General features: G+C 46.9%; 3 protein-coding genes across 14 annotated transcripts; 2 read left to right on the forward strand and 1 right to left on the reverse strand.

Annotated features, from left to right (window-relative positions):
* Positions 1-146: 146 nt before the first annotated feature.
* Positions 147-13,835, forward strand: cherp (calcium homeostasis endoplasmic reticulum protein). 3 transcript variants are annotated; one of them, XM_049720821.1, is made up of 20 exons: positions 147-696; positions 2,018-2,191; positions 2,345-2,383; positions 3,038-3,222; positions 6,030-6,167; positions 6,240-6,391; positions 6,508-6,619; positions 6,702-6,791; positions 7,081-7,237; positions 9,935-10,095; positions 10,182-10,427; positions 10,510-10,702; positions 10,953-11,209; positions 11,391-11,524; positions 11,607-11,693; positions 11,926-12,099; positions 12,182-12,289; positions 13,051-13,145; positions 13,238-13,423; positions 13,637-13,835. In XM_049720821.1, exons 1-20 carry the CDS (start codon positions 672-674, stop codon positions 13,672-13,674), a joined length of 2,751 nt encoding a protein of 916 aa, XP_049576778.1. In that variant the 5' UTR covers positions 147-671; the 3' UTR covers positions 13,675-13,835. The 3 variants fall into 3 exon arrangements, with proteins under 3 accessions (XP_049576778.1, XP_049576770.1, XP_049576787.1); XM_049720813.2 differs by lacking the exon at positions 147-696 and adding an exon at positions 746-1,414; XM_049720830.2 differs by lacking the exons at positions 147-696; positions 2,345-2,383 and adding an exon at positions 747-1,414.
* atpaf1 (ATP synthase mitochondrial F1 complex assembly factor 1) lies at positions 13,700-23,185 on the reverse strand. Of its 10 annotated transcripts, none has more exons than XM_049720977.2 (9): positions 22,920-23,185; positions 22,277-22,382; positions 22,130-22,192; positions 21,996-22,058; positions 21,801-21,932; positions 21,636-21,683; positions 21,217-21,312; positions 21,040-21,150; positions 13,700-20,888 (listed from the first exon to the last, which is right to left on the reverse strand). In XM_049720977.2, the coding sequence occupies exons 1-9, from the start codon at positions 23,168-23,170 to the stop codon at positions 20,721-20,723; spliced, it is 1,038 nt and encodes a 345-aa protein (XP_049576934.1). In that variant the 5' UTR covers positions 23,171-23,185; the 3' UTR covers positions 13,700-20,720. The 10 variants fall into 10 exon arrangements, with proteins under 10 accessions (XP_049576934.1, XP_049576975.1, XP_049576967.1 ...); XM_049721018.2 differs by having other exon boundaries at positions 21,217-21,291; positions 21,801-21,851; positions 22,277-22,385; XM_049721010.2 differs by having other exon boundaries at positions 21,040-21,147; positions 21,801-21,851; positions 22,277-22,385.
* On the forward strand, positions 15,731-22,774 carry rhpn1 (rhophilin, Rho GTPase binding protein 1). Its single transcript, XM_068652134.1, has 17 exons — positions 15,731-15,753; positions 15,872-15,956; positions 16,395-16,549; positions 16,675-16,803; positions 17,013-17,088; positions 17,219-17,296; positions 17,400-17,524; positions 17,697-17,863; positions 17,934-18,121; positions 18,201-18,357; positions 18,704-18,715; positions 18,921-19,034; positions 19,180-19,374; positions 19,437-19,507; positions 19,588-19,734; positions 20,109-20,255; positions 20,332-22,774. The coding sequence occupies exons 1-17, from the start codon at positions 15,731-15,733 to the stop codon at positions 20,473-20,475; spliced, it is 2,013 nt and encodes a 670-aa protein (XP_068508235.1). The 3' UTR covers positions 20,476-22,774.
* Positions 23,186-23,315: the final 130 nt, after the last annotated feature.

Here is a 23,315-nt window from a genome sequence, read left to right on the forward strand (position 1 = left end):
CTTGTTCTTGATGCGTTATCACTGGAGTCCATTTTTCCACATTGTGTATTTCATGGGTCATAAACATTTGTAGATGTGACCGCCACTTTTGAGGTGCTGATCAATGCCAATTGCAATCATTTGGATTGATACATTTCTGAAAACAAATTTCACGAATGACTGATTAAATGTTAATGATTTTATTTGTCCATGTGAAGACACTACCCATTGTGAATGACTTCACAATTTAAAAGGTTAGAAAACAGCTATGCATCTGCGTGCAGCACTATTTAATACTGAACATAAAGTAGATTATATTAAGTTGCAATGCTATTATCTAAATTCCATGTCACACTAATCAGGAACTTCGTTTTGTATTTTTGAAAACAAATTAAACTATTGCATAGTCAATAAACGTGAAAGCACCTAAAACTGCGTTGATTCCGTAGGAAATTTCTCTCGCTCTGCCGCGCCCCCCAAAAAGATGGAACACCACCCTGCCCAGGTGGCGCTGTAGGGATATTCGACCCTTCTCCTGTTCTTCACTTCCGCCGCACGCCTGTGAGCGTAAATGCGGCTGTTTTTGTCAAACGTTCTCAGCGCTAAATGAGTTAGCAGAGCTATCTCGCCGACATTTTGGGCTATATTCCGCAATTGCATAAAAAAAAAAAATCTGATAAGCGAGCGTTATCATGGAGACCCCCACACCCCCCGAAGGTGAGGAACTGCGCTGCGGTTGCCTTAAGCGTGCGTGATTGAGTTGTTGGCTAGCTGGTAAGCTATCTGCGCTAGCTTCCCGGGACGCTCTGTTTAGCTTTTCAGCTAACGCGGTTTTCAGGTTTGCCCCACTTATCACAATTTGATCTCAAGTGGGCTGCAGTAGTGCATTCGAATAAAGAGTTTAATATTCGATGTGTGCATATACTTAGAGTGCTTTCGGAAATTATTTGCATTTATTATTTTGTTACAAATCATACAAGCAGTCTGGAAGGGCTTCACCAGAACAATTGCAATTTTGAATTGGAATCGGTGTTGTCATTTACTCATGCTGCACGTACTGTTTATGAAACTGCTTAAGATTTAGAACTCGTTTGAAAACCAGTGGGCAGATTACTTAATCCATCTGTTAATATTGATTACCTCATCTGACACTTTACAAACTAGTAGGACCATAAACTTTCAGAATGAGAGCGCAGTCTCCCCCGCTTTGTAAATGTGCATATAATACTACTAACAACCAGCGGTGCGTAGAAACAATAAAATGGTTCTACCAAACCAATCTCTTTCGAACTAAAGCTTGTAACATATATTGCAGTCTTCCATGTCTTGATAAATTTCCAAGTCTAACACAGTAATCCCTCGCTACATCGCCTTCTAAATTGAGGAATTATGGCACGAAAGTTGCCCACACGCCAGCAGAAGGCACACAATTCCAGTAAGTACACTTGTACCTTTTCATAAAAAAAGTTGTTATAATAATAAAAGTTCTAAAAACATATTTACAGTAGTGTACCTTGTTATAAAAATATAATTAAATAGTTCTAAAAACATATTTACAGTATGTACATTTGTACCTTGTTATAAAAAGTTGTTATAATAATAAGAGTTCTAAAAACATTTACAGTATGTATACATTAGCCACATATACATACGTTATACACATATCATATTTACGTTATTTATACATTGTTTTCTGTATGTGATTTATACTATGTATTAATATAGTATTTACATTTTTGAAACTTTTATTTAATGTTGTAATGATAACATATGCACTTATATGGTTCAACATACACTTATTGATACACAAACAATGTATGTATGTTAAAAAAAAGGTGACACTACTTTGCGGATTTTCACATATTGGAGGTGGTCTTGGAACCAATTATCCGCGATGAGCGAGGGATTACTGTATTTCTTCCTTTCTAATTAATTCTCAGCATTTGTATCCAGCTCTTCAGCATTCACATGCAATTTTTAGAGTATCTGTGATATTGTCAAAGTTTTCAAAAATATAAATATGTTTGTTTTGTTGCAGATCAAGAGCTACGCAACGTGATCGACAAGCTGGCCCAGTTTGTAGCCCGGAATGGTCCTGAGTTTGAGAAGATGACTATGGACAAGCAGAAGGACAACCCCAAGTTCTCCTTCCTGTTCGGCGGCGAGTACTTTAGCTACTACAAGTGCAAGCTGTCTCTGGCGCAGCAACAGCGTACGTACCTCCGCCACGCTCGTCGTCAGTCCCGAACGCACATTTTGCTCACGTAGGGCGCCCGCCCGGAGACGTCGGCCACCTTCGCTCACTTGTGTGTCCATGTTTGTTGGCGTGCCGGTTTGCATTAAAATGTGCTTCTTCTCCACTTAGATCCTTCTACCCGCGATGGGGAGGAATATAAATCTGAAGGTATTTATTTGGAGGCAAAGCTTGCCAGATCCATTCGGAGTTTCAGCTTTTTACATGTGCTTGGCACCTCTTTGGTTTGTTTTCAGTTGCTTCTTTTGTCCTCATGGCATGATTTTTATTTATGTATTTTTTCCTGTCCTGTCTGTTGCAAAGGGGACATCACTTTGTTGGTGCAAGTACGATCTGGGTACATCAGAGATAAACATAAATGAAAGAAGCCGTTTCCCCCTCCCACATGCTTTTGAAAATGTTGCCATAAGTTTCAAGGTGTTCTTCCTTTGCGCCTGTTTGCACATGTGTCTAAAAGGCCAAAGTGTGCTTGCTTCAAGTTGCTTGTCAGTCCCAGTTGAAGTTGATTGTAAATCAACAACGAAACCAGCAGGAAGAGGGCTTGTGTGTTTACTTTTGAATTTGACCTACCCACTCACAGGTGTTCTGGGCTTTAAAAAGTCAAAAAGACTCATTTATGGCCCCCAGCATATCATGGGATACCAGCAATATTCTTTGAAAGTGATTCCGTGTTGAATTTGATGAAGGCGGAGTTAAGCTGTTGAGATTTGTCGAGCGCAGGCGTTGGATGCATGCGGTCATCTCCAGGCCACCATTTTGAGTGAACGCACGTGCTCAACTTGCGTGTCCCTCCTGTCTGCGCAGAACTCTACAACCCGGGCGCCTTGGACGTGCTGGACATCCCGCCGCCACCAGTGGCTATGATGGTGCCGCCGCCGCCCTCCACCTCCTCTTCCACCCCCGCCGCCACGCCTGCCATGGATGATCTCATCCAGCAGAGTTTGTGGAACCTGCAGCATCAGGAGCAACACCTGCACACGCTCAGACAGGTTTGCACCTTGCAAAGACCCCATTTATTGCTCTCCAGGTCTATGATGCCATACTTAGACTGCTCAAAAAAATTAAAGGAACAGTTTTTTATCAGGGTATGGCATGAATTCAATTAGACTTTTCTGATAAGGTTTGGTCAGGTACGTGGCAGAGGGGGTTGTTAAACAGTTTCAGCTGCATTGGTGTTGATGGAATTAAAAACAGGTGCACTAGAGGGGCAACAACGAGATGGTCCCCAAAACAGGACTGATTTTGCAGGTGGAAGCCATTTCAAGTTCCTCCGTCTTGATCTTTTTTAACTGTTTTTCCACAAGTGGCTTTAGCTAGAGTCATTATCATAACTGGGAGCATGAGGTAATTTCTTAACCCTCCTGAAGTTGCGCAGATTGTCCAACTCCTCCAGGATGGCACATCCATGCGTGCTGTTGCAAGAAGATTTGATGTGTCTCCCAGTACAATCTCCAGAGCATGGAGGAGATTCCAGGAAACAGGCAGTTACTCTAGGAGAGCTGGACAGGGTCGTAGACGGTCCTCATTCCATCAGCAGGACCGATATTTGCTGCTTTGTGCTAGGAGGAACAGGTTGAGCACTGCCCGAGCCCTACAGAATGACCTCCAGCAGGCTACTGGTGTGAATGTCTCTGCCCAAACAGTCAGAAACAGACTTCACAAGGGTGGCCTCAGGGCACGACGTCCTGTAGTGTTTCCTGTGCTCATTGCTCAGCACCGTGGAGCTCGATTGGCATTTGCCATAGAACACCAGAATTGGCAAGTCCGCCACTGGCGCCCTGTGCTTTTCACAGATGAGAGCAGGTTTACCCTGAGCACCTATGATAGACGTGAAAGGGTCTGGAGAAGCCAAGGAGAGCGCTATGCTGCCTGCAACATCATTCAGCATGACCGGTTTGGTGGTGGGTCAGTGATGGTCTGGGGAGGCATTTCCATGGAGGGACGAAGAGACCTCTACAGGCTAGAGAACGGCAGTCTGACTGCCATTAGGTATCGGGATGAAATCCTTGCACCCATGGTCAGACCCTACGCTGATGCAGTAGGTCCTGGGTTCCTCCTGATCTACAACAATGCCCGGCCTGTTGTGGCAAGAGTATGCAGACAGTATCTGGAGGATGAAGGAATTGACACAATTGAATGGCCCTCACGGTCACCTGATCTAAACCCGATAGAACACCTCTGGGACATAATGTTTTGGTCCATCATACGCCAGGTTGCTTCTCAGACTTTACAGGAGCTCACTGATGCCCTTAGACAGATCTGGGAGGACATTTCACAAGACAACATCCGTCGTCTCATTAGGAGCATGCCGCGACGTCAAGCATGCATACAAGTTCGTGGGGGCCACACAAGAAATTGAAAATAATTTTGAGTTGTAGAAATTGAATTTAGGCAAAAAGGACGAACTTGCCATATAATTTTTTCACCTTTGATTTTTGGAGTGTCTGTATACTGAGCTCTCTGTAGGCGGAAAACTTTTATTTCCATCAAAAGATGTCCTTTTGTTCCTGAGACATTAAACTGTCCATATCAGTATAGATATCCCCCCCCCCCCCCCCAAAAAAAAAAATTTCACCATTGAAATCTGATGTGTTTTCAAAATGTTCCTTTAATTTTTTTGAGCAGTGTATTTTACAGCGTTTGTTTGAAAAAACATTCTGATGACCGATTAGTCGATCAATTAATTGAAACCAGCAAGTAATGAACTAAAATTAAATGTAACCCATGGTGGCAGTCAACTAAATTTGACCGTCTTTACAAACAAGCAACAGTTTGGCAACTAAATAGTGACTCGAGTTCATTGTTTCCTGGAACGGCAACCATAAAGTAAAGCATCATGTACACCAGCCATGTCCAAAATCCGGCCCGCGGGACAAATGCGGCCTGCATCTAAATTTAAACTAGCTTGAGGCATTGTGTCATAAAATCAATAGTAAGTGGCTCGCTGGCACTGTCGCGGGGACCTGCGCGCTCCAGAGCGAGCCACAGAAATGAAACTCGTCCTAACAGGAACACGCATATGAGCCACCGCTCACGATCGGTTGCTAGCGTGTCTCCTCCGTCCCTTCCTAGTTCACGCGCACATAAGTGTCTGTTTGCAAGATAATCACTGACACAGACACTACCTCATTCAAATGTCCACACACCAAGGACTAAGGCGACGCTAAAATCAGAGACGCTGCAATTGACGCTGCACAGGCAAACAAAACACTGACTACTGGTGAGAGCTGTCTCCTTCACACTAACTCTACACACTACTACACGTACGCGCTATCCACTCACAGTGATCGCAAAAAGACTATGGATTATTTTTTGTGATTAGGAAGTAATTTGTTGCGTATGAAGTTGAAATAAAAAAGACAAAATGGAGAATTATTTAATTTGGATAAAAAATCTGACATGATGCAACCTATCCTGTTTACTGCAGTCATAAACACCAATATCACCCTTCTTATTAATACAATAACAATAATAAAATAAACTTCGTACATCTAATAAAAAATGCATTCAACTTTCATAAAATTATTATTTTGTATTTCATTTATTATTATTTTAATCTTTAACTTTTCTCGTAGTGCAATTGACAAGAGATTCTCATTTGCAATATCAACCTATCTGCAGACAGGAAAGGATGTAGTTACATGTTTACAAGTTCATTTACAAAGGTAATGGTTCGAGGAATGTCGGAGCGAATGGTCGGCCCCCGTAAATTTTCATCTGACCAAATCTGGCCCGCTTTACAAAACGTTTGGACACCGCTGATGTACACACACATATCACAAATGTGTGCCCATAGGAACAAATGAGCGCGGCCATCACGACGGCAGCTGAGCAGCAAATCCAGAAGTTGATGGCGGAAACTCAGCTGGACGTCGCCGAGATGGACAGCCTGCTGCAGCCCATCATCGACACTTGCACCAAAGACGCCATTTCAGTAAGTGGCCACGAGCTCCGCGCGACGTGGCCGTGCTGACCGGGCCGCAAGCTGAATGTCGTCGTATGCCAGGCGGGGAAGAACTGGATGTTCAACAACGCCAAGACGGCGCAGCACTGCGAGCTGATGACGTCGCACCTTCGCAACCGTATCACCGCCGAGGGAGCGCATTTTGAGCTTCGCCTACACCTCATCTACCTGACCAACGACGTGCTGCATCACTGGTAAGCAACGTGCCAAAGGCAAAGTCATCGCAGCCACGCTCAACAAAGTTGCCGTCTCAAAATGCTGCGTTGCGCTACAACTCAAGCCGCGGCGGTCTTGCGCCTTGTCTTTGCAGTCAGCGCAAGCAGCAGAAGGATTTGTTGGCAGCTCTGCAGAAGGTTGTGGTTCCAATCTACTGCACCAGTTTCTTGGCTGTGGAAGAGGAGAAGCAGCAGAAGATCACACGGGTAAAGGCGCTTGTTCTCTTTTGGACTTGCTGTTAAAGTGACTTTGACTCAGTATTTGTCCTGGTCCTCCATGCCTCCTCAGTTGTTGCAGCTTTGGGAGAAAAACAGCTATTTTGATGAGGACACCATTCAGCAACTGCAGAATCCTGCTCTCGGTCTCGGCCAGTACCAGGTGAAAACTGCAAAACTTGAACCATGAAACCTCTGATGTCTTTACTCAGAATTCTGATTTTTTTTTTTTTTTTTTTTTACCCCCTTCTGGGATTCACCTTTTTCATTTTGTACTACCAATTACTTGGGTGGTGATAATACTGGGCCCTCATGTGCATGTAGTGGTTGTTGCTGACATATAGTGTGTGCATAATGCTTGTAAATGAAGGTAAGTTAAAAAAAAAAAAAAAAAAAAACTATGCAAAGGATTTTGTGTGGAGTGTAAACTCACTCGCGTGTCCTGCCCGCAGGCCTCGCTGATCACCGAGTACGCCGGCGTGGTGCAACCCATCCAGTTGGCCTTCCAGCAGCAGGTCCAAGTTCTCAAGAACCAGCACGAAGAGTTTGTAGCTAGCCTCAAGCAACAGCCGGCCGCCGACACGGACAAGCCCACCACCGCGCCCGCAGGTGAGCCATTTGCCGCTTGTGTCGTGTGTGGTTGCTGTGGCACGTCTGATGATGATGATGACGGCACGGCATAGTTGGCTTATCGTGCACGGCGGTCAAATTGCTTCTCAAGCAGACGAAGGACTTAACCCTTGATCCATTGTTGACTTTCTCCTTGAGTGAGTGGGACATTATGACATTGTATACGATACGATCATCAAGTGATGTCAGGTCACGCGTTGACATGTCGTGTGTGGTGTCATGTACCGTATTTTCCGGACTATAAGTCGCTCCGGAGTATAAGTCGCACCAGCCATAAAATGCCCCAAAAAGTGAAAAAAAAGATATATAAGTCGCTCCGGAGTATAAGTCGCATTTTGGGGGCAATTTATTCGACAAAATCCCACACCAAAAACAGTCATGAACGAGCAACAACAGGCTAAACGATAGCAACAACAGGCTAAACGATAGGTATGCTAACGTGACAAACACAAACAAAGAGCTGAGAACGGGCCTGACGTAACATATAGAGTGATTAAGGACAACTATTACATAAATAACATGTTCATAAAACCATCAGTGTCACTCCAATTCATTAAATAGCAACAACAGGCTAAACGATAGGTATGCTAACGTGACAAACTCAAACAAAGAGCTGAGAACGGGCCTGACGTAACATATAGAGTGATTAAGGACAACTATTACATGAATAACATGTTTATAAAACCATCGGTGTCACTCCAATTCATTGAATAGCAACAACAGGCTAAACGATAGGTATGCTAACGTGACAAACACAAACAAAGAGCTGAGAACGGGCCTGACGTAACATATAGAGTGATTAAGGACAACTATTACATGAATAACATGATTATAAAACCATCGGTGTCACTTCAATTCATTAAATCCATCGATCGTTCTTTGTCAACAATGGGTGCGCACGGCTGAGGGCGCTTGCATTTCAAAATATTCCACAAGCTCATATAACGATAGATAAACTATATTTCAAATAACTATAATACAAGCCAATAATATTATCAAACCATCCGTGCATTTTAATTCCATTAAATCCATCGATCAAATTCCTCGTCCTTTGTCAACATCGCCGCGCGTGCGCCCTGACGTCAGCCTCGTCTTCATTCCACAGATCTACTATATAACTATATTGTAGCGTTAACAAAGTACAAGGATAGACGTGGGTTTGGTAAACGGCTCTTTATTAAACAAAACAAACTTCCAAGCGTGTGGCGGCGTGGACTTCCAGACAGACCGGGCGTGCGTAATGGCCATGTCCGAGCCCCGCGCACCGTTCGCGGACAACCACTCGGCCGAGCACCGGCCCCCGACTCAGTAGAGTAGGACCGGGCGTGCGTAAAAGCCATAAAAGTTTTTCAAACCTTCTATGTCACTCCAAATCCTTAATTCCTTCAAACTCTTTGTCCTCCGTGTCACTTAGAAATGATCACCGCGAATGATGCCGGTAGTCCTTGTGTGGGCACGTTTGTATGTAAACAACCGCCGCGCCGCGCTACTGACGTCACTTGAAATAGTAATCCATTGGTACATCACGGTTCTCCAAACTTTCTTTCTGCTGCTCGATTACTGTTTTCAGCTGCATATTTTACAACTTGAAGTTTGGAACCTGCAAAATATGAGTTTCTTTTTGGTGCCATTTTTCTTAAGCCCACCCAGTTGATGAGTCACGGCCAACGGTGAAATTTAGAGCGCCCTCATCCAGTTTCGTCTGAAAATATAATTTTTTTTGGTTGTTTTATCAAAGTCAAAGTCTGCTTTATCGTTGATTTTTTGTTTTTTTTATATATATATATACTAAGACACGCAAAGAGATTGAAATTACGTTTCCACTATCCCTTGGTGAGATAGTACACATATGCATACAAGCAACACAAAAAAAAAAAACAAGCAGGCACAAACAATGAATAAATAAGAGTGTTGAATAAATGATAAATAAACAAATAATAATAAATAATAATAATAAATATAATAGGAGCAAAAATTGAGCAAGTGTACATACAGCAGACAGTGGACTTGGATATGGTGCTTTAAAGTGTTAATTGCTTTATTTGATGTTTTCTCTATTTTTTATGTTTTGAATATGTTCAAGATAAAGATATAAAAGCATGTGAAGTGATCAACTATACTAAAAATAACATGGGAAGTGGTCAACTATACTTGTAAGTGATGTCTTAATGATCAAGTAAAAATTTGTGGAAAAAAAACATATATAAGTCGCTCCTGAGTATAAGTCGCCCCCCCACCCAAACTATGAAAAAAACCTCGATTTATAGTCCGGAAATTACGGTATATGTGGTGTCACTTTTAACATGTGTCATGTCAACATTGCAGATTACAACCTCCTAGATCAGGGGTGTCGAACTCCAGTCCTCGGGGCCGCATTCCTACATGTTTTCCAAGTTTGCCTCGTTAAACACACCTGATTCAAATGATCAGATCATCCTCACATTCTGCAGGAGCCTGATAATTGAATCAGGTGTGTTTAATGAGGAAAACTTGGAAAACATGTAGGAATGCAGCCCCCGAGGACTGGGGAGACTGGACACCTGTGTCCTACATGGTGGCATGTGGTGTTGCAACACCATGTTGTACAGCTGCCATGATGTGGTGGCGTTATTTCAAAGGTGACGTCATGACACGTTTGACTGCCATGTGACCATGGCACGATGGTGTTTTTTGCAGCTGAGGTGAAGCCCCCTATGGTGGTTCCTCCGTCAGGGGACTTTGAGGAAGCTCCAGCGAGACCCCAGGACACCGGCAACCCCGCTGCATCATCAGACCTTCCCCCAAAGCCCGCCTGGTACGACTCCCAGCACATGGGCCCGTGGAACCCCAACCAACCGGTAAGAGTTCTGACGCCAGGACTGATCGACCGGGGGTGGTTGTTCCAGCAACCGCGCCCCCGTCACCGCATTTGTCCCCCCTTCAGCCTCCTTTCGACCCGAACCAGCCGCCACCTCCATGTCCGCCCTGGAACAGCCACGAGGGGATATGGAACGAGCAGAGGGAGACGGGCAACTGGAGCGGGGCTCCGCCCAGGGAAGGGGCACCCTGGAGCGGCCCCGATCCGGGTCCCCCTTCTTGGAATTCGTACGACCAGCAGCCTCCATGGGGGAACCAGCCCGAGCAGCTACCCTGGGGCCAGAGGGAGCCGCCCTTTCCGCCCCGCATGCAGGCACGCTCTTTTTGTCTCCTATTTTTGTCTGCAAGTTTGATTGACAACAGACCTTCATCTTGTGGTTTTTGTTTCTGGCCAGAGGCCGCCCCACTTCAGAGGCCCCTTCCCCCCCCACCAGCAGCCACCGCCCTTCAACCAGCCCCCGCCGCCGCACTCTTTTGGGCGCTTCCCCTCGCGCTTCATGCCAGACGACTTCCCGCCACGACACCACTACGAGCGCTCGCCCTACACGCCCCACCGTTTCGACTACTCCCAGGGGGACTTCCCCAGGGGTGAGTGGGCATGCCCGCACACTTGAAACACATTTCAACTTCCGTCTTGGTATCTCGCAATTCTCATTCTCATTCAGCTTGATATCTTGCAATAAGAATTTTAGGCAATTTGTCATTTCCATCCTTGACACATCAAACAATGAAGAATTGAGCTTTGTACTATAAACACCAACGCCCATATTTGACAGCGAAAAGACGCACACAAAGCAAATGGATGTGGAGCCTATTTGTCTCTTTAATGTGCCACCAGACATGCCAGGCCCGCCACCCCTTCCCCACCATTCCAACCAGAGACTCCCTCCCTCCGGCATGGGGGGTGACCATCCTCCGTGGGGGGGGGCCCAGCACCCGGACTACGGGCCGCCTCCTCCCCCCCACGGCTTCAACGGCCACTCACCGCACGTGCGCCACCGGCAGCCCCCGGTTCCCGTCCAGGATGACCCCAGCTTGGTGCCCAACGTCCCCTACTTCGACCTTCCTGCCGGACTCATGGCACCGCTAGTCAAAGTGAGTCAAGAAGAAACTCACGCACCCGCATAGGGAATTTTCCCATGAAAATAAAGTGGGAATGGAGAGTTGTTATGCCAGCACATGCCAGCATACTCTGAAATCCGCTTGTTTTTGTCTATTAATGTTCAAATCTGTTTGATTTCCATGGGAAATTGTACTGACTTGGTTCTCCTCTCAGCTGGAGGACTGTGACTATAAAGCTCTCGATCCAAAAGACATCCGCCTGCCGCCACCCATGCCCCCCAGCGATCGGTTGCTGGCCGCCGTAGAAGCCTTCTATAGCCCCCCCTCCCACGACCGGCCCCGCAACAGGTACGCTCCGTGTCGAGCTAAGGCGACTTCTTCGCAGGGTTCTGGACCCAAAGTCAAAGGTGTGTTCTTTGCACTCCACCAGTGAGGGATGGGAACAGAACGGCCTCTACGAGTTCTTCCGGGCCAAGATGAGAGCGCGCAGGAAAAAAGGTCAAGAGAAGCGCAACAGGTGCGTGCTGTGGCCACTTAAAGCTTGTGTTGCCATTAATTCTGCTACTGTTATGAAAAGACCAAGCGGCAAGACAGCAACAGGCAATATTAAAAAAAACTGCAAAAACACTGCTGCTGTCTAGTTTGCCCCTACCCCCTCAAGAAAAGAAAAGAAAAGAAAAGAAAAGAAAAGAAAAGAAAAGAAAAGAAAAGAGGTACAATTTACTTGATGTTTTGTGGTCTATGCTCAGCGTTCGTATGAGCAGTCGTTCCAGAAGTCGCTCAGGCAGCCAGGGCAGATCTTCCTCACGGTCAAGTTCTCGCTCCTCCAAGTCGAGGTCCAAGTCCAGATCTAGGTCCAGATCCAGGTCCAGGTCTCGCTCCTCTCGATCCCGAAGCTGCTCGCGATCCTACTCGCGCTCCAGGTTTGAGTGCCCGCTCTGCCCAACCCCCCACCCCCCACGTCCTTGTTACTAACAGTCAACTGTCTGTGTTGGGGGCCCGCAGGTCCAGGAGCGGCTCTGGCTCATCTCGGAGTCGCTCTCACTCCAGGTCGCGTTCGCGCTCGCCCACTAGGAGGCACAGACGACATAAATCACGCAGCGCCTCACCACCGTGAGAACACTCAGAGACTAATACTAAGTTGATTTCTACCACATTAGATCATCATTTTTATTAACTCATTGCACAGTAACTCTTAGAATTTTGTAACGCACTCTCTGCTAACTTTATTTCTAAGAGCATCTATTAGGAGTAGCACATTTCAGGGTGACTTTTACAAGAAGAAAACTGTAATGTTTCTTTAACAGTAGCACGTTGTGTAGTAGTAGCTGTTTCCAACACATTGATCAGGCAATTCATGAGCAACTTTCAGTCACCAACTTTTGAAGGACCAAACTGATATCGCTCACTTGATTCGTAACACACTATAGTAACTTTAACAATAACAACGTAACTTGACCCATCATACATTTTGTAGTCGCTTGTAGTGAATCGAAATGCTAACATAGTCATCGGGAAAGTTCAAGACACTGAATGGCAAAACATTGGGCAGTAAAGTCAATTGGTTGCACAGTAGTCATCGGGAAAGTTCAAGGCACCGAATGGCAAAACATTGGGCAGTAAAGTTAATTGGTTGCACCTAACCAATAATTGGGTCACTTTCTAACTGAGACTAACATTCGTAGTCGCATAGTCGTGTTTGGTAACATTATGTGTTACTATGTCATCTTGCGAGTCATTGGAGAGAGATGAGATGAGAAAGTTAACTTGTTTACATTGCACACAAACTTTATTACATGCCAACTTAGTAACACAAAAAGAGCTTGTAAAAAAAACCTGAACAATGAACTCGTTTTAACAACAATTTGCGGCAGCTCCACGTCATCCGGTAGCGGCGCCCCCTCCAAAGGTCCATTGGACTCTCGCCTGGGTGAAGAGAACAAAGGACATCAGCTCCTCATGAAGATGGGTATGATGCAAATGCATCGCCCACGCGTATGTGTGCCCGCAGCCGTGCGTAGCCTGCCCTTCACACCGGCGTGTTTGTGTGCGTGGGCTCAGGCTGGAGCGGCTCCGGTGGTCTGGGCGCCAAGGAGCAGGGCATCCAGGACCCTATCAAAGGAGGAGACATTCGCGACAAGTGGGACCAGTACAAGGGCGTCGGCGTCTCCCTGGACGACCCCTACGAGAACTATCGCAGAAACAAGAGCTTCAATTTTGTAGCACGCATGAAGGCGCGCGAGGAAGGTACGCACGCGCGTACACACACACACAAACGCACGCTGCACGTCCATTAGTTCCAAAAATCCTTTTGTAGTGATTCAGGTGTCGGCAATGAGCCCGATTTGGAGCGCAGTCGAACCCTCCCGAATCATTACAACGGGGTTTTCCCAACAGTGCATCGCTCAAAAAAGTTGTGTGAACATGCAAAGTCCAACTGTGGTTCTTGTTTTGTCTTAGTGATGCGAGATCCTCAGGAGGCTCCTCCCGCAGAATGATGTCATCGCAGAACGCCACACCACCGTCACTGTTTTTTTATTGTCACTGTTTTTATTTCTTTTGCGCCTGATGATTTTTTTTTCGTAACTTCAGTGACGTCCACATTTACTTGTAATACTTGTGAAGTGATAGCAAAATAAAGTACGCTTGCACTCGTAAATTTGACTTTTTTTCCCCCCATTCTAATGTTGACTCTATTTTATTTTGCAACTCAAGTATTTTATTTTGCAACTCAAGTATGATGTTTTCTTTTCCACCACAGGAGAGTAGTGAATACCTCTGTCAATCACAATGGGGCGTTATGTGGGAAAGGCACAACTTGTGATTGTCAACCAGTTGTTCAAAATAAGAAATTTTATCTCTTCGAATAACACGTTTTCATTGGAATCTGATATATTTTTCCAGACAACCTAACTGGATCAAGGTGGCACGCTTTCTTGTGTTTCTTTGAAATGCAACAAGCCAATGAGCCTCAGAAGGCTCAAAAAATGAGATTGTAGCCTTGTTGAGATGTGCAAGGTAGGTAAGGTTTGACCTGATGCTTTTTGTGGTACAGTTCACCATGTGTGAGGTACTGCGCCACAAACATTACAGTTTGTTTACTTATAAGGAGAAAACTGCAACATTACCACATTGATCCACAAAAGAAGGAAATGTAAGTATTCTTTCCTATGCTATACTATTCCTAATTATTTGGAGGACGACTTGGTCACATCTGTACTACTACAATACAGAGTCCCATTTTTCTTGGCATTGAAAGTGCCTTTATTTTTGTTTTGCTTTTTCCTATCAGTAACGTTTAGTCACTTTCAAATGACAAGTGTTATTTCATGTTAGAGTTTCCTGAAATCCAGTAGTCCTCATAAGTGGCCGCATGCGTAAGCAAGGCATTGCTGCGAAGGGGGAGAGCCATAACGCGGCCTTGTTTCTATTAAGGGGCTCCATTTTGGGCTGATCAAGGTTGGACGAGCTCAGCATTATTAGTCTTTCTACGGAATCCCCTTTTTCAAATGTATACTAACTTTAAGACACGTTCCTTATCAAAAAAAATATGCCGAATAATTAAAGACATTTATGACGATGATTATCATTTAATAAGCATTTGTGTTAGGTTCTACTTTGGGGGGAGGGTGTCATCAACACGCACGAGTGACTGGGTTGGAGAAAACGATTCGCACATTCATGGCGAAATAGATACTATATGACCTTTTTAGTTGCGTCAAAATGCAGACACTCCGTATTTTGTGCGTTCCTTCAATTTTCTGGCGAGGCTCGAGCCCAGCGTTGCCGTAGCAACGGCACTCGGGCTGACCGGACGCCTGGGGCCGTTTGGGATTGGTCAATTGCCGTTTTTAGTGCTTAATCCGATTGGGTTTGTGTCCTGTCCTCTGCCAATACTTGGCGGGGATTGGCTGCTCTTGCTTGCTGAATAAGCGACAAGTAGAGGTGCTCGCAGACAGGGCTCTATAATCTAATGGTTAATGCTTTGGCCTCTAACCCCAGTGATCAGAGTTCAAATCCCCGTGAGGCCTAAAACATTTTGGCGGCTCGGTGGGGCACTGGGTAGCACGTCCGCCTCACAGTTAGGAGGGTGCGGGTTCGATTCCACCTCCGGCCCTCCCTGTGCGGAGTTTGCATGTTCTCCCCGAGCCCGCGTGGGTTTTCTCCGGGCACTCCCACATCCCAAAAACATGCTTGGTAGGCCGATTGATCACTCCAAATTCTCCCTAGGTGTGAGTGTGAGTGCGAATGGTTGTTTGTCTCTGTGTGCCCTGCGATTGGCTGGTAACTGGTTCAGGGTGTCCCCCGCCTACTGCCCGATGCCGGCTGGGATAGGCTCCAGCACGCCCGCGACCCCCGTGGGGACTAAGCGGTTCAGAAAATGGATGGATGGATAGAGGTGCTCGCATTGCCTGTCGTCGGAACGCCTCTTCTGTTGGTTAGGTTTTGCTCGCCCGTTTCAGTGTGGAAGCTTTTGTGTACCGTGCAAGTTGGATATCTCGTCAAGCGACCGGATTGGAAAGAGCCTTTGTCCGCCAGTGCCATTGTTTGACGATGGAGGAACATCACACGATAAGGCAAGTGGTCCGCTTTTGCTTGTGATTGTTATTAGTTGGCGTGGTGGATTCAAGAATGAGCGAATGCTCTCAGTACGTGTAACTAAGAAGAAGAAATAAACGCTCTTCCAAATTGCAGAGAGCCCGACAGCTCCTCCAACGAGGATGTGGTTTCGGTGCGTTCCCCGGGAGAAGACAGCAGCTGCAATGGAAGCATCCGAAAGGCAAGGCGCTGCATGCACAAAACACAACACAAACACAGACAGGAGCGTTGCATCCCATGTCAGGATTTGGGCTTTCCAACACTTTTGCCATCATTCTAGCCCAGCAGCTTTCAGTTGACCTCCAGATCATTTCACAGACGTTCAAAGCGGCTGGCCATGCAGGTGGTTAATCCGCGCAGTCAGACGGCGGATTACCTGATTGACAAACGGGCAACTGTGCATGCTTGTAGCATTCAAACATCGGAAGGGCAAAACGACTCTGAGCAGCGCTCCAACAAATCAGTATGAGAGAAAAAAAAAAAAAAAAAAAAAACACACGCTCGGTGCAAATTAATATGCAGTCATCTATCCGTTCTCTGAACAGATTCTCCTCACTTGGGTCGTGGGCATGCAGAAACCTAAAAACAAAAACAAAAAAAAGTTGTGGACTGCTTTTAGCAAGAACTGCCCTCACCTGTCGCAAACTCTCCTGTGCAGGGATGCGATCCTTTTGGCCAATCTCAACGCAGTAAACTGCAGAACCGACGAGCTCGCATCAATCAGCAAATCAACAAAGAAATGCGCATGAGAGCCGGAGCTGAGAACCTGTTCAGGTGAGCTGCTGGGACTAACTTTTGCCAGACCCGCTTCGAATGCAAACAAAAACATCGCCCGAAATGAAGCCAGCCATCATACGTGCTTTGTGGAAATGCAGACAAAAAAGTGATTTGCTTTTCAGGGCAACGACAAACAATAAAATCAAAGAGACAGTGGCTCTGGAACTCAGCTATGTCAACTCCAATCTACAGTTGCTCAAGGAGGAACTGGAAGACCTCAACAGCAACATGGAAGTCTATCAGACTGATAGGTATCCCAACACACACAATATTCTCCAATAACTCAATGGAATTTCTTGCCCCCCTCATGAGCACACATCCGCAGACATTTTGTCAGGATAAGAATGCAACAAGAATCAACATCACGTTTAGTGGGTGCCCTTTCAAATGAAGTCCATCAAAAAACAGAGTTTTGATTGGCAGCCAGTTGCTGATCATGCTGTCTGTCTTCTTTGGGCAGTGAGGTTGTGAATGTTCCTTTGATCCCATTGGGTTTAAAAGAAACCAAGGAAGTTGACTTCAGCACTCCCATACAGGTCAAGCCGTCCTCTTCTTCCTCTTCTTCTTTTTACTTGCATGCAGTCGGCATCAAATAATGTAGACAGCGCGAGCACTCGTCTTGATGTCAGCAGTTTTGAGCGTCTTGTGACTGTCGTGGCCTTGCAGGACTTCATCCACGAGTACTACGGAGAGGACGGCTTACTCTATCAAAAGGAGATCAAAGAGCTTATGGACCTCAGACAGGTTAGGAGACGGACATAGTATAGCACGTCCCGGAAGCAAATGGCTCTGGAAAGTCCGATTTCATCGGGGGTGCTTTTGTGTCCTGGTTTGCGTTTGGGTGTAGGCCATGCGCACGCCGGCTCGGAACCAGACCGGCTTGGGCTTGCTGATGGAGTACTACAACCAACTGTACTTCCTGGATCGGCGCTTCTTACCCCCACATGAGAACCTGGGTGTGCACTTCCACTGGTAGGACCCAAGCAGGCCTCTCTTCAAAGGACGCCTTAAGGGCTCTCTGCTTAAGTCCGCGTTTCCCTTCGTGTTTACGAGCGATGGGTTCGGTGGACGAAAAGCTCTTCTGAAACCATTTCAGCAGAACATTTAGGTTTTTTCAAAGCGGCGGCCCGCGTGTGTGTCTCAGGTATGACTCGCTGACCGGTGTTCCGTCATGCCAGCGAGCGTTGGCCTTTGAGAAGGGGAGTGTCTTGTTCAACATCGGCCCCTTGTACACCCAAATTGGAGCGCGCCAGGATCGTTCAGCCACTGCCGGCATCGAGCGAGCTATCGATGCGTTTCATAGAGCTGCAGGTACTGCCAACCAAAAGCCACCACAAGTCCATTGAGCTCAATTCCGTTTTGTGTGTCTTTCCTCTTCTAGGCGCATTTGATTATCTGAAGGACAATTTCTCCAACGCGCCAAGTTTGGACATGAGCGGGCCAGCGCTGTGCATGCTGGTGCGACTGATGGCGGCGCAGGCGCAGGAGTGCGCCTTTGAGCGTGTGGCTCTTGGGCCGCAAGATGCAGACTTGGCCTCCTTGCTGCGCCTGGCGCAAGAAGCCGCGCAGGTGAGCCACTTGGCGGGCGTCTGCACTTTTGGGATGGGAGATGGGACGAGGGTTCACGCGCGCACACGTTGTCCCGTAGGTGTCGGACGTCTACCGGCTGGCGCGGCGGGCCATGTCGCAGCTGCCAATGAAGGACTACGTGCCCTTTTCCTGGGCATCCCTGGTTCAGGTCAAATCGGAACATTTCCGTGCGCTTTCACACTACTTTGCCGCCGTGGCGCTCTGCGACCGTATGGGTAAGTAAAGCCGGAGCTTCTGCTCCTCTTTTTTTTCATTAACCTGGTGATCCTGAAAGAGGGATCCTTCCATCTGTGGTCCCTTCTCAAGGTTTCTCATTTTCCCCTGGTAGGGTTTTTTTGAGTTTTTCCTTGCCCTTTTGGGAGCTTAAGATCAGGGGATGCTTTGAGAATAATTGTCAATTTTTGTCTATGTGAAGCTTTTTGAGTTTGTAATTTAGGGCTATACAAATAAACTTGACTTGACATGTCGCCGAGCCTCCGTCGCTTTCTGTCAAGACAAAGCAAATCGAGGAGGGGCGGCCATTTGTCTGTTTACTGTCACGCATTGGCTCTTTATGCAAAGTCACACATGACTGTGAATTGTGATTATTTTCTTGAACTATAACGTGAGCCTGCAACTACCAATTAGATATATTGTCAATTCATTGAATCGTATTAAAAAATACATAATAGTGATTCAAAAGGTGCATTCGACATTGGACGTCTGTCGCTGAAGCCGATCACAAACCTCTTGAAGGCACCTCTTATAATACTGATCCTTTTTTATGCCACTGTTGTAGCATCTGAAGACACGGCGGAAGCGGAAAAAGCTTTACTTCACTTTTACGTGAGCCCGTGTGCCAGGCCGCCTCTGGGCCAGCTATTGGGAGACGCCAAACAAAGACGAAAGTTTGGTGAGTTGTCTTTTGCATTTCAGAAGCGGCACTGAAAACAAAAGCGTGTGCCACCGTATGTAGAAGCAGCAGAAACGTCCACCGAGGCCTGTTGTTGACATTCAGTGGCGTGCAACTACGAAGCGCCACTAAATCCTATTTGAAGGTAAAGCCCACCTGCGGCACGCTGTGATGAGACACGAAGAGGCTATTCGGCTGCATGGCGTGTGCAAGATCCTGCGGAAGATGGATACACTGCAGGACGTCCTGGTGCTGGCGTACAAGCGCTCGCTGGACCTGTACTCAGAGCTGGATCGAGAGGACGACTTTGAGCCGACACTGGAGGCTCCACACATCCGCCGTAAATCTCGAGTCGTTTGGCAGCACTGACGGCACCATCGCTGCTACTCTCTCCCTCAGCAGCGCAAAGTCAGCAAGAGCCGGACATGACCCTGCCCAGCTTTGTCCCAGTCGCGGACCTCTTCCAAAGATTGGTGAGCAGCCGTCTCTAAAGGTTCTCCGACGCTCCCTTTTGGAAATGAGCCTTCACCTTCTGTGTTGGTTTGCCTTTGAGGGGCCATTGTCTGCGTTTTGCGCCCGAGGCCGCTGGGGGACAGCGCGCGCCATTTGCCTGCCCAGGAGCGAAGGTGGACTCGGCCTGACGCTCAGAGGAGACTCACCAGTTTTGGTGGCTGGCGTGGCGGCCGGAGGCTGTGCGGAGGTGAGACAAACCTAACGCTCAACCCCTCCGATCTCAGTACGCTTTATTTTCTTGCTTGGGAAATAACTTGATGAAATCAAATAAATTGCTCATATTTTCTACTCGGGCCATTATTTTAATACTTGATTAACCTGATTCTTTTGGTGATTATTGGATGAATCCAATTTTAAAAAATGGTTAACTTTTTACTAAAAAACAGTGCAACTTGTCAACTGTGCGGAAAAGGCACAAACACAAATGCCGATTTAGTGACATGTTAGAAAATATGCAAGTACAAGGAAATGTTTATAAATATTTTGAAAAGCACCAGACAATTGTGAGCAACTATTTGAAAGAAAAACAAAGTGACTTTGTGTGTGCACACGCTTGTTTAGGAGGCGGGCCTGAGGGAAGGTGACTACATCATGTCCGTTGACGGGCACGACTGTAAGTGGGCCAAACATGCTGACGTGGTGAGCTTGCTTCAGATGTGCGGCGCCCGAGAAGTGCGGCTCGCCGTGGTTACGCCACACAACACTCAGGTGTGTGTGTGTCAGCCGCTCTACGTCAGCCGCTCTTCACATTCTTCTGCCTAACGCAGTCTGTGTGTGTCAACAGGCTGGGAAAAGGGCCCTCGTCAGCCGTGGCAAAGAGAACGCCGGCGGTAGGCCGACGTTGCGCGTCACCAAAGAGCAGAGTTCATGTGACCGCAGAGCAGCCGCTCGGGGACTCGCGGCGGCAGAGTTGAGTACTCAGAAATAGCATTTTCAAGTCTCTCCTGGGGATGTTCGAGTCGGAAGCGGACCGCTCATATTTTGATGCGTATCATTTTGAAGACTCTGGCAAATGCGCCCAATGGGGTCATTCTACAAATGTTTTCAACTACACAGGCTGTTGTCGTAGTCTTAAAAATTGCTCGTCTTGCCATCTTGCTCAGCGCACAATACAAGTCAACAGAACATGGGCATCTTGCCGTGCACCAGCATCCGGCCGCGTTGCGCTTGACTCTAGATGGCAGGGCCCACGGCGCTCCGTTCGAGTTCGGCAATCACCAACATGTGGTTGAAGTCGGCCGGGCGGCGGTTAAACGTCTCCACCAAGCCGAACGTCTCTTGCGTCTTGCTAGCGTAGAAAAGCTGCACCTGATTGGCCAAACATTGAGCCTGCACCACAGACTGATGGGGGGGAAGAAGGAGGAAAAAAAACACGCAGTTTATACGGTCAGCTGGTCCACCTGCCGGATGAAAACGATTTGAACCATTTGTGAGGTTTGAGCCGTGCATCGCTGTGATTCTCCCTTGGCCATTGCCTACTCGGCTCACTTACGATGAACTTGGGGTCCAGCTCCGCCGTCACCAGCACGATGCCCTTGTCCTCCTTCAAGTCCTGGAAGTGGTGGAGGATCATCTGGCTGGGAGCGCTCTCTCCGTGAGTCTGCTTCACACACACACAAGCCAAAGTCCAGCGACACTTGACAGCAAAAAAGGCGACGTGCATGCTCACCTGGATGTTGATGAGGGAGGTAAAGTGGACCTGGTGGGCGGACCAATGACCCACAAAGAACTCGTAGCCCTCCTTCTGAGGCAACGCAAACAAGAACTGGGGGATAGAGAACAGAAGGCCTGGTGGCACCTTGATATCACGTGGGACAAATGAAACAGCTTTTTCTTTTTTTTTTTTTAAACAATTTACCCTCAGTTTACCTTTACAATACTAACTAAAAATAATGTCCTTGCTTTTATCTGTGGCAATTAACTTTGTTGCTTTTAAATGTTGTTTTGGAATAATAACCAAAATAATGATGCATTGGATTGAGTTTGCGTTTTTCTACAGCTCAAGTCCAATTGCAGACGATGTGAGGTGCTGCCGGGCACTTGGGTACGGATCTGGCACTGTATGGGTGCGCTCGCTGAAAATCTTACCGTGGGACACGCCTGCGCCCGAGCACTGATGACCTCGTATGTCGGACTCTGCAAAACAGAGACAGAGGTAGCTTGACCGTGCGGCAGGAAAGCACGTGCAGCAACTCGACGGGCGTCTGAGGGAGCAACCAAAATACGTCAAGACGAAGTGGACATAGCGCTCACCGGGATGACGGCGCTGATCGTTTCCTTGTCGGCGTAATATTTCATCCAAAGCTGAGCCGCACAAACAGCAAGACAACGGCAAACGCCGGCACCAAGAAATGCTTGCATCAGAGCAATAACACCAGGCAACAGCTTCACAAAATCACCACAAACATTGTAGAAGAGAAGATGAAAATTGCCGCCCGCATTTCTCACCTCTGCAATCTCATCACCTGTCTTGTCCCGCATCAGCCCCAGGTTGACGACAGAGTCCAGCGACTAAAGAGCAGAATGCAACGACAGCCCCCATCATCGTCATCATCCTCAGCCAGAAAAGCGTGCGGCCGCACCTTGTTTTTGGTGAATGCTCCTGTTCTTCCAAGGCCAGTTGCCATCTTGTCGTACTTTTCCAACTGCCAAGACAAGACAAACAGATTGAGCGCTTCTCTGTGTTTGGTTGCTTTTTCCGCACTTGCTGACTCAATGTTCTTCTCAACCTGCTGCTCTGTGACTCTGACAAACTCTGCTTGCTTGGAGTACCCGAGCACTTCTTTCTTGGACTCGTGGCGCTTCTCCATCCGGGCCTTGAACTCCTCAGGCCTGCTACTGAAAGCACAGAGCCAGACAACGAGTGGTGGCGCTAGCCGATCACATATAGCATGCATGTACAGTGATGGTACGGCCACATTTCAACTGATGCATTTGCGGGTGCGTGCTCCTCATCAGGCCCCTGTGTAACATTTTACGAGGACACACCAAAGATGTGCAAATTGGAATTCAATCAGTGCAAAAATACGCCTCGAAAGGTATACACATTTGAAGATAATTTGCCAGCAAATCTAAGGAGCGCCTAACTCAGTGCGCTATCATATTTTTTGTACTGTGCTTTCCTCTACTGAGTGTCTTGAAAGCTTTCACTTTAGAGTAGTTTTATTAATGCAGTGGAACTTCCATGAATTGTAAGATGCTATTAAAAGATTGCCTGTGCACTCGAACCGGGCTAGGAAATCATTTAAGATGAATTGGGAGTTCACAGCGACGCTGACGGGACGACGTTTCTGAATGTTTTGGTACCTCATAAGCTTTTTTTGTTTGCTTTGTTTTGATAGCGTTCCGCGCGATCTTGCGTAACCGACTGACCTGCGTATTTTCTGAATCTTTTCCTGGTATTTGTTGTAGTAAGGATTGTCTTCCAACTCCGGTTCTTTTCGCACCGAGAAGGCCCGAAAGTGAGGCGGGACGAGGCCAGGTATCAGCGGCCTGATACCTGTCGCCCTGACCGCTAACATTCCTCTGTATGTGCAAGTCATTTGGAGCAAGGCGGCCGCCATCTTGCCATCGGCTCTGTCCCTCATCATGCCAAAGCACACGAAAGACAAAGTTTGCTGCATTACTGCCACCTTCTGAACTGGAGTGTGGGGCTGCAAAATGCCATCCACAATCTCCTACACTCTTTCCAAAAATACAAAGTTAAAGTTAACTCACAAGAACCTTTCTTTAAAAATGTAACATAATTTCTTAACTCCTTCTATTTTT

Source organism: Syngnathus scovelli, chromosome 10, assembly GCF_024217435.2.
Source record: "Syngnathus scovelli strain Florida chromosome 10, RoL_Ssco_1.2, whole genome shotgun sequence".
Taxonomy (NCBI): domain Eukaryota; kingdom Metazoa; phylum Chordata; class Actinopteri; order Syngnathiformes; family Syngnathidae; genus Syngnathus; species Syngnathus scovelli.

Bases quoted from the DNA above. Each gene is read 5' to 3' on its own strand.
- atpaf1 (XM_049720960.2), bottom strand. From the start codon at position 23,170: ATGCAGCAAACTTTGTCTTTCGTGTGCTTTGGCATGATGAGGGACAGA. The intron at 22,386-22,919 runs GTCAGTCGGTTA...CTGTGCTTTCAG, and splicing joins AAGATTCAGAAAATACGCAG to TAGCAGGCCTGAGGAGTTCA. The intron at 21,684-21,800 runs GTGAGCGCTATG...TCTGTTTTGCAG, and splicing joins CGATCAGCGCCGTCATCCCG to AGTCCGACATACGAGGTCAT.
- cherp (XM_049720813.2), top strand. From the start codon at position 1,369: ATGGCACGAAAGTTGCCCACACGCCAGCAGAAGGCACACAATTCCA. The intron at 1,415-2,017 runs GTAAGTACACTT...GTTTTGTTGCAG, and splicing joins GCAGAAGGCACACAATTCCA to ATCAAGAGCTACGCAACGTG. The intron at 11,694-11,925 runs GTGCGTGCTGTG...GTCTATGCTCAG, and splicing joins GGTCAAGAGAAGCGCAACAG to CGTTCGTATGAGCAGTCGTT.
- rhpn1 (XM_068652134.1), top strand. From the start codon at position 15,731: ATGGAGGAACATCACACGATAAG. The intron at 17,089-17,218 runs GTCAAGCCGTCC...GTGGCCTTGCAG, and splicing joins ACTTCAGCACTCCCATACAG to GACTTCATCCACGAGTACTA. The intron at 19,735-20,108 runs GTGAGACAAACC...ACGCTTGTTTAG, and splicing joins CGGCCGGAGGCTGTGCGGAG to GAGGCGGGCCTGAGGGAAGG.